Source organism: Pempheris klunzingeri, chromosome 17 (genome assembly GCF_042242105.1).
Source record: "Pempheris klunzingeri isolate RE-2024b chromosome 17, fPemKlu1.hap1, whole genome shotgun sequence".
Taxonomy (NCBI): Eukaryota; Metazoa; Chordata; class Actinopteri; order Acropomatiformes; family Pempheridae; genus Pempheris; species Pempheris klunzingeri.
Window position 1 is genome coordinate 19,563,320 of NC_092028.1, and position 9,674 is coordinate 19,572,993.

Genomic DNA, 9,674 nt, shown 5'->3' on the forward strand with positions numbered 1-9,674 from the left:
AGAACAGGAGCAGATCGTCGACTTAATGAATTACTCTCAGCGTGGACGGATGGACGAACAGCGCTGTGCCTTGAGTCCTGGTAAAACTGGACAAAGCAAGACTACAACTTCAGGTTGGAACAGCAGACACAAAGATACTATCTGCATCGTTTGTGTCCTTTTATAGATGGTTGATTTTTGTCGACCCTGCACCCCACAGGCTCAAACCATGAGGAGATATCCCATAATTTGGACAACAAACAGGAGCAACACCTGCAGGTGACATTGCCAGGGTTGAACTACCAGGTAAAAGGCTACTAATGGTTGTAAAGAGTTTAGTGCATGTACGTTCACAGTTGGTGTGAAGATCAGAAGACTGAAGTCTATTCAAAATGTGACTTGTTTTCTCAGGAACCTGGGAGCCATAACCATCACGGCTCTACGCCTCAGATCTCTCTAACAGGGTGTACTCCAGATAGAAACAGGAAGCATCTGTTGGTACCAGACAGCCAATCAAAGGTTCCCTCTTATATCCTACTATGTCATTCTGGTTCCGTTTACAATGTCGTTGATGGACATTTAGACAAATCTTTATCACACTGTTTTGGCTCCATAGGTAGAACCACCTGATGAACAACAGGTGTTCATGAATATAATCTGCAATGCCCAACGTGGCCGCATGGAGGACCAGTGCTGTTCCTTGGATCTTAGCAAGAGTGCTCCCTGTTCACCCCAAAACACAAACAGAAAATCTGCTGCAAGTGCATCAAACACAGGTGATAATTAAAACTCATTGTATTCATAAATCTCTGTTTCTTTAAATATTTCTAGAAATGTTGCAATCCATGCAATCGCCTTTTACTTAAATTTGTTTCCGACAGATCCAGAGCCAGGGGTCACATACATATTACATATACTAATGTATAATATAGTTAATTAGTTATGTCACCTGTTTTCATGTTTCACCTTCTCAGGTCCAGATTCTGATTTCCTCAACCTCTTGGCCAGCACTCAGAGCCGACGGCTGGACGACCAGAGAGTGACTCTTCCAACATTACCAGGATTACAGAAAAGAAATGCTATATCTGCCAGTACCACCCCTCAGTCCTCACCTAAACACAAGCCCAGTCAGAGCTCCGCACCCCAAGGTTAGAACAGGAACACGTTTCCCTTCCTGCTTTTTGTCCTTTAATGTTTTTACAATTATAATTTCACCACTTTATTATTAATATGTGATAACTGTGTACACATTTTATCATAAAACTAACATGTGTATATTGTCACCTTCTCAGGTCCAGATTCTGATTTCCTCAACCTCTTGGCCAGCACTCAGAGCCAACGGCTAGACGACCAGAGAGTGACTCTTCCAACATTACCAGGATTACAGAAAGAAAATACCACTTCTGCTGCAGACAACGAATCAAGCTACTTGTGTTACATGATCTCTAAAGTCCAGGTTAGTGCTTTCCTTTTTCAAAGAACAAAATAACAGCAATTGACTAATGAACTGAAATACTGCAGCTATGATAGCTCTGGCTTTAAATGTTGCACAAATATGAACCTAGAATGTGGATAAAATATTGCACAAATAAAGTGTCATTTGTGAAATGCTACAAAAAGGACATTTCACGTCAAAGCAGACCATCATCTTAAGAACGGTTCTCATGGAACACTTTTTCCAAAGTTTTTGAAAGCTTTGATATGTCATGTGTGAAATTCAAACTAGCTGACAGTGTGGCTGTTCTATGGATCATAACCACATTCTTACATGAACACATAATTTACTTAATGTCCTGTGGAACTTTCAGGGCTCTGAAATGGACGATCAAAGCTGCTCGCTACCTCAAATCGTAACCCCGACCTCCCAGTCTTCACCCAAAAAGGATAAGTCTGTGTCCAATGAAGGCCCTCCACGTTCAGCCTCCTTCAGCCCCAACTCAGATATAGAAAAACCAAAGAGTAAAGATAAAACACCTCAAAAACAGGTATATGATCAAGTCCCTGCTATCATTTTAACCCTTGAAGGTAAATAACATTAGATCACAACATTTAAAAAAAAATGGCGGCTTAGATCTGCATTCTGATTACCTATTTGTGTTTGCATGTAATTTATATTTCAGATTATTTATTTACTGACCTACATATGTACTGTACACTCTTTCCCCATCTAGGGCTTGTCCCCTGGTGACCAGGAAGATTTCTTGTCCTTAATGAGTCACTCCCAGCGTGGACGAATGGATGAACAGCGATGTGTCTTAACTATCACCCCCCAGTCCACACCCAAACACAAGCCCAGTCAGAGTCCCACACCCAAAGGTTAGAATACAAACATCTTTTCCTCCCTTTTTTCTTGAATTTAATGCTTTAATTGCTTCATAATTATTTATACATTTTATCATAAAACTAACGTGTGTCTCTTTTCACCTTCCCAGTTCCAGATTCTGATTTCCTCAACCTCTTGGCCAGCACTCAGAGCCGACGGCTGGACGACCAGAGAGTGACTCTCCCAACATTACCAGGATTACAGAAAAGAAATGCTATATCTGCCAGTACCACCCCTCAGTCCTCACCTAAACACAAGCCCAGTCAGAGCTCCGCACCCCAAGGTTAGAACAGGAACACGTTTCCCTTCCTGCTTTTTGTCCTTTAATGTTTTTACAATTATAATTTCATTGCTTTATTATTAATATGTGATAACTGTGTACACATTTGATCATAAACTAATATGATATTTTTACCTTCCCAGTTCCAGATTCTGATTTCCTCAACCTCTTGGCCAGCACTCAGAGCACACGGCTGGACGACCAGCGAGTGACTCTTCCAACATTACCAGGATTACAGAAAGAAAATACCACTTCTGCTGCAGACAACGAATCAAGCTACTTGTGTTACATGATCTCTAAAGTCCAGGTTAGTGCTTTCCTTTTTCAAAGTTTTTGAAAGCTTTGATATGTCATTTGTGAAATTCAAACTAGCTGACAGTGTGGCTGTTCTAGGGATCATAACCACATTCTTACATGAACACATAATTTACTTAATGTCCTGTGGAACTTTCAGGGCTCTGAAATGGACGATCAAAGCTGCTCGCTACCTCAAATCGTAACCCCGACCTCCCAGTCTTCACCCAAAAAGGATAAGTCTGTGTCCAATGAAGGCCCTCCACGTTCAGCCTCCTTCAGCCCCAACTCAGATATAGAAAAACCAAAGAGTAAAGATAAAACACCTCAAAAACAGGTATATGATCAAGTCCCTGCTATCATTTTAACCCTTGAAGGTAAATAACATTAGATTACAACATTACAACATACAAATGACGGCTTAGATCTGCATTCTGAATATCTATTTGTGTTTGCATGTAATTTATATTTCAGATTATTTATTTACTGACCTACATATGTACTGTACACTCTTTCCCCATCTAGGGCTTGTCCCCTGGTGACCAGGAAGATTTCTTGTCCTTAATGAGTCACTCCCAGCGTGGGCGAATGGATGAACAGCGATGTGTCTTAACTATCACCCCCCAGTCCACACCCAAACACAAGCCCAGTCAGAGTCCCACGCCCAAAGGTTAGAATACAAACATGTTTGTGTTACTGTTGTTTTTTTTTTTTAATGTTTTCACCATGATCATTTAATTATTTTATCATGCCAGAATGTGATAATCATTTATACATTTTATCATAAAACTAATATGTGTCTCTTTTCACCTTCTCAGGTCCAGATTCTGATTTCCTCAACCTCTTGGCCAGCACTCAGAGCCGACGGCTGGACGACCAGAGAGTGACTCTCCCAACATTACCAGGATTAAAGAAAGAAAATACCACTTCTGCTGCAGACAACGATTCAAGCTACTTGTGTTACATGATCTCTAAAGTCCAGGTTAGTGTAAAGAACTAAATATTTAAAAATGTTAACAAAAAGAACAAAAACTATGCAGTGATGTTGCCTCTGGCTTTAAATGTTGCACTACTATGAAACTAGAATGTGGACAAAATATTACATGGTGTCATTTGTCAGATGGTATAAGAAGCCAAACAGAAAGCAGATTCATTCTTCTCAGTGTTTTGGATGTACAATGCCTCATAGTCTGTTTTCATGGAAATGTCACATTAAAGCATGTCATCATCTTAAGAGCTGTACACATGAGACACTTTTTGAAAGCTTTGATATGTAATTTGTAAAATATATAAAATTCAAACCGGCTGACAGTGTGGCTTTCTAGGGCTTATAACCACAGGCACACATGAAGCCATCGTTTACTCAATGTTTTGTGGGACTTGGGTGTTAAAGAAGTGTGCGTCCTGATTAAAAACAATGACGACTGCTGGCTTTATGTGTTTTCAGGGCTCTGAAATGGACGATCAAAGCTGCTCGCTACCTCAAATCGTAACCCCGACCTCCCAGTCTTCACCCAAAAAGGATAAGTCTGTGTCCAATGAAGGCCCTCCACGTTCAGCCTCCTTCAGCCCCAACTCAGATATAGAAAAACCAAAGAGTAAAGATAAAACACCTCAAAAACAGGTATATGATCAAGTCCCTGCTATCATTTTAACCCTTGAAGGTAAATAACATTAGATTACAACATTACAACATACAAATGACGGCTTAGATCTGCATTCTGAATATCTATTTGTGTTTGCATGTAATTTATATTTCAGATTATTTATTTACTGACCTACATATGTACTGTACACTCTTTCCCCATCTAGGGCTTGTCCCCTGGTGACCAGGAAGATTTCTTGTCCTTAATGAGTCACTCCCAGCGTGGACGAATGGATGAACAGCGATGTGTCTTAACTATCACCCCCCAGTCCACACCCAAACACAAGCCCAGTCAGAGTCCCACGCCCAAAGGTTTGAATACAAACATGTTTGTGTTACTGTTGTTTGTTTTTTTAATGTTTTCACCATGATCATTTAATTATTTTATCATGCCAGAATGTGATAATCATTTATACATTTTATCATAAAACTAACGTGTGTCTCTTTTCACCTTCTCAGGTCCAGATTCTGATTTCCTCAACCTCTTGGCCAGCACTCAGAGCCGACGGCTGGACGACCAGAGAGTGACTCTCCCAACATTACCAGGATTACAGAAAAAAAATGCTATATCTGCCAGTACCACCCCTCAGTCCACACCTAAACACAAGCCCAGTCAGAGCCCCGCACCCCAAGGTTGGAACAGGAACACGTTTCCTTTACTGCTTTTTGTCCTGCTTTAATGTTTCTACAATGATAATTTCATTGCTTTATTACATTATGTTATAATTATTTACACATTTGATCATAAACTAATATGATATTTTTACCTTCCCAGGTCCAGATTCTGATTTCCTCAACCTCTTGGCCAGCACTCAGAGCACACGGCTAGACGACCAGAGAGTGACTCTTCCAACATTACCAGGATTACAGAAAGAAAATACCACTTCTGCTGCAGACAACGAAGCAAGCTACTTGTGTTACATGATCTCTAAAGTCCAGGTTAGTGTAAAGAACGAAATATTTGACATTTTTAACAGAAAGAACCAAAATGCTGTAGTGATGTGGAGCTGTAGTCCTCTCTCTTCTCAGTACTACTTGCTGCTATAGGAACAGTTCATATGAGACAAAGTTTGAAAGCTTTAATATGTCATTTGTAAAATGTGTCTTTTTAGGGCTTACAACCAAAATCACACATGAAGCCAAAATTTACTCAATGTTTTGTGGGACTTGTGTGCTAAAGAAGTGTGCCTCCTGATTAAAGACACTGAGGACTGCTGGCTTTATGTGTTTTCAGGGGTCTGAAATGGACGATCAGAGATGCTCGCTACCTCAAATAGGTACCCCGGCAACCCAGTCTTCGCCCATAAAGAACATGGACATAGAACGACCAAAGAGTAAAGATAAAACACCTCTAAAACAGGTATATGATCAAGTCCCTGCTATCATTTTAACCCTAGCAGGTAAATTACTTATTAGATTACAACATTTTTTTTAAAATGACGGCTTAGACCTGCAACCAAAATGTTCATTTGTGTTTGCATGTATTTTATATTTCAGATTATTTATTTACTGACCTACAAACAATTTTCCCATCTAGGGCTTGTCCCCTGGTGACCAGGAAGATTTTTTGTCCTTAATGAGTCACTCCCAGCGTGGACGAATGGATGAGCAGCGATGTGTCTTAAATATCACCTCCCACTCCACACCCAAACACAAGCCCAATCAGAGTCCCACACCCAAAGGTTTGAATACAAATATCTTTGCCTGCCTGTTTTTTTGTTGAATTTAAGGCTTTATTTAATTAGTTATTTATTTTATTATAAAACTAATGTATCTTTTTTCACCTTCCCAGGTCCAGATTCTGAAAAGTTCTTCAGCCTGCTGGCCAACTCTCAGGGCAAACGGCTAGATGACCAGCGAGTGACTCTTCCCTCACTGCCAGGGATACAGAATGGAGGCAGTACATCAACATCTAATGCTGCAGAGAGGGATGCAAGCTACTTGTGTTACATGGTCTCCAAAGTCCAGGTGGGACCCCTACAAAAATAGAATAATAATGCATTTTAGTTCTCACAGTCCAGATCTCAAAGTGCAAATGCTGTAAAAACCATTTGATCCCAACATTACAGCAATGAAACCCATTTTCCTCCCAACAGGGCTCAAGGATGGATGAACAAAGATGCTCTGCACCCTTGAGTACTTCTGATGCGTCTGATAAACCTCCCCAGAGGTCTGGCTCCTTACACCGTGCCAAAACTGACCAACATCAGGTGAGATGTCATTCTGCTCAGTACACAGCTCATAATTTTACTTCCTGTCCTGTAAAACCCTATTTTTATTCAGTAAGGTATGAAAATGTCATCAGTGGTAGATAGGGTGGCTCATCCTCCACAGTCTTTTGAAGGTCTCTTGAGGACATGTTTGTTTAATTTTGTCCTCCTGATAATTTTGAGTGGAAGCCTCGGTTGGCCAAGATGTTTGAGTTGTCCCACTTTTTATTGCTTTTCTTCCTTCAAATCTTTTTTTAGGAGGCATCGCCAGCTGAACGGGACCAATTCTTTAAAATGATAAGCCATGCACAAAGTGGACGTATGGATGAGCAGCGTTGCTCATTACAACCCAACAGAAGTACAACTGGAACACCCACACACAATGGAAGTGCTTTGAATAATATACCAACAGGTCCGTAAAACACACTGGGCACGGAAGGTCAAGTATGTGTTTTCTGTCTCACAGAAATAACCCTTGTAACTCCTGTCTCTCCATAACAGGTGCAGACGCTGACGCACTCTTCAATATCCTTGCCTCCAGTCAGTCACGGCGACTAGATGATCAGCGTGTCGCACTTCCTGCCTTGTCTGAAGTGAAAGAACATAGTAGAAATACAAAGGCAGTAAGTTACACAACATTTAAATGAATAGCGTTGCACAAATAAATAAATAATACTACCAAATGTTACTAAATTTAACTTTAGTCACGCTCCCACAAAGTGAATGGTATGCAGGACATGATGTGTGTCTGCCATTCTCACATTGCATCACATGCATCTACAGTACTGTAACTCGAGAACCGTTCATAGCAGAAATGTCATACTTTGATCACAGATTCCCTCTGTAGAGTAGCTGAGATGAATAGATTTTGTAAAACCTTTACGGCTCCAAATTCAGATATGACTTAATTCTATATTTTGAGCATATTTGTACCATGTGCACTTTATCTAAAGAAGAAAAAAAAATGTTGAAATGGAAATATTTGCTTAATAAATAGTTTTCTACCCATAATTGATTATAAGTGAATCCTTCACAGCTCACCTGACTTTGGTTGTAATTTTTCTTCTGCAAGGCTTCTCCCCCACACATCACTGTGGCTGAAAGCACACCTACAACACCAAGGAAAGACGGTTCCAGACCAAACTCTCAACCCCCAATGGGTTATGCAGAATCTGGCTCACCCAGAGGCCTACCCAAATCTGCTTCATTTACCCCTGAGACAGAACATATGAAGAAGCATTCCCCAGCACAAGTAAATTGTTCACCTCAATCATAACAGTGTTATTTCATTAGAAGTGTTATTGCTTGGAGAGGTCAAATAAGGCGGTGTCAGTAGACTGCATGTGTTTGCCAATCTGGTTGTTTAGTAATGACTTGCACTGAGAGACACCAAATGGATGAAAATAAAAAGATCTAACTAGCATGAAGCCAGTTTTTAAATATTTTAATTATTACTTCATGTGGGTTTCAGTTAGGAAATGATGCTCCTACACTGGAGCCCCATGTGTGACTGTCACTGATAAGGACAACTTGCCAATTTATGGTGCTTTGATTGATTTTTTTCAAGTCTAGTCTTTTAACTGGTCTGCGGTTGGCAACCAGTGAATGAAATGCTAAACAACAATCACTGATACACTTTGTATAGAGCAATTACATGCTATTTCTTTACAGATGACAGTGAAGGTGTCCATGAGCTTCACACCACCGCAGGTAAGATGCACCACAGTTTGTGTAGAAAGTGAGCTATTTGCCCAAGGAAGATGTGTGCCTTCATTGATGCTTTTTTCAACTCTTATCTGCCTAGGGACAGAAGCATATTGACCTACCATTCCCAGAAGTCTTCCTCACTTTAGGAGCCCCTGGAGAGAACTTTGTAATCCCTCTGAGCCCAACACCCGACAGACCACTGTCATTCAACTTAAATCTTGTCCCAAAAGAAGACACGGACTGCTCCCCAAGTCCCAGAAAAGCCCATTCAAGGCCGTCATCTCCCAATCCAGGGGACACCAGTAGGGCACATCCTGAAACTTCATACCCACACGACCAGGGGGATCTTGTGGTCAACCCTGTCAGTCCAGACGATGACTGCTTCTCTCTGATCGAGAAGGTTCACACAGCCCAGCTTCAGAGAGCAATGCTTCAAGGACAGAAGTGCAAAGAACAAGGAAAAGGAAAGAAGGCTTTAAAGAAAGATAAGAAAGATGGTGGCAATAAACATTAGTCAAGTACATTGATCATGCTCTATTGAGGAAAACAATAGAGATGAAATGTGATGTGTCAGTGACTGACTGCGATCGAATGGTGTGAATGAAATTGTAGTTTTCATATGCCCGGACTAATGAGAGGATTTTTCTGTTAATTCTGGTTTTTTTTCTTCTCAGAGCTGGGTTGATTTTTTGTTAGGGCATTTTTTTCCTTCTTTGCAATTTAGATGTTCCATAATTATAGAGAAGGAGAAAGAGAGAAATCTTCAGTAGGTTGGGATTAAATCCAATACTCTGAAAACTCTGTAAAATGATGAAACTAATGAATAAAAATACAAACAGAAATTCCTAAATTAAACCAGGTTGCCAATTCATGTTTGCTCTTAGTTAGTTATATATAACTGACAAATGAAACTAGAGCCTACTTGCAACATTTTACATAGTTAGCTACAGTATAGCTATTAACAGCGTCCGGCACAACTGCTTTCAATAAATTGCTGGTACATCTCAACTGCAGCATGTGATATGAAAAGATGTGAAACAATTGATTTTAGCTGCAACAATAATTTGGCTGTTCGGTCTTCATAGTGAGACACAGTATTCTGATACAGTTTCATGTAATGTTATCTAAGCAAACTTGGTTATCCGAGTGTGAACATGACAAACAAATAAAAAGAAAACAGCACACTTGAGACATTTTAAACATTTATTGATGATTTACAGAAGAAAATTCTCAGCA

The 9,674-nt window shown here is 40.2% G+C and overlaps 1 protein-coding gene and 1 long non-coding RNA gene across 2 annotated transcripts; both read left to right on the forward strand.

Moving 5' to 3' along the window:
• The first annotated feature begins 6,618 nt into the window (after window positions 1–6,618).
• LOC139217335 (uncharacterized) lies at window positions 6,619–7,296 on the forward strand. Its single transcript, XR_011585605.1, has 3 exons — window positions 6,619–6,731; window positions 6,990–7,143; window positions 7,233–7,296. It is a non-coding gene; the product is annotated as an uncharacterized lncRNA (long non-coding RNA).
• Window positions 7,297–7,308: 12 nt separating this feature from the next.
• Window positions 7,309–9,116, forward strand: LOC139217336 (uncharacterized). The gene is made up of 4 exons (XM_070848664.1): window positions 7,309–7,354; window positions 7,804–7,983; window positions 8,403–8,441; window positions 8,536–9,116. Exons 2-4 carry the CDS (start codon window positions 7,888–7,890, stop codon window positions 8,950–8,952), a joined length of 552 nt encoding a protein of 183 aa, XP_070704765.1. The 5' UTR covers window positions 7,309–7,354; window positions 7,804–7,887; the 3' UTR covers window positions 8,953–9,116.
• Window positions 9,117–9,674: the final 558 nt, after the last annotated feature.

Coding starts and splice junctions, on each gene's coding strand:
- LOC139217336 (XM_070848664.1), top strand. CDS start 7,888: ATGGGTTATGCAGAATCTGGCTCACCCAGAGGCCTACCCAAATCTGCT. Junction 7,984..8,402: donor AGAAGCATTCCCCAGCACAA/GTAAATTGTTCA, acceptor ATTTCTTTACAG/ATGACAGTGAAGGTGTCCAT. Junction 8,442..8,535: donor TGAGCTTCACACCACCGCAG/GTAAGATGCACC, acceptor TTATCTGCCTAG/GGACAGAAGCATATTGACCT.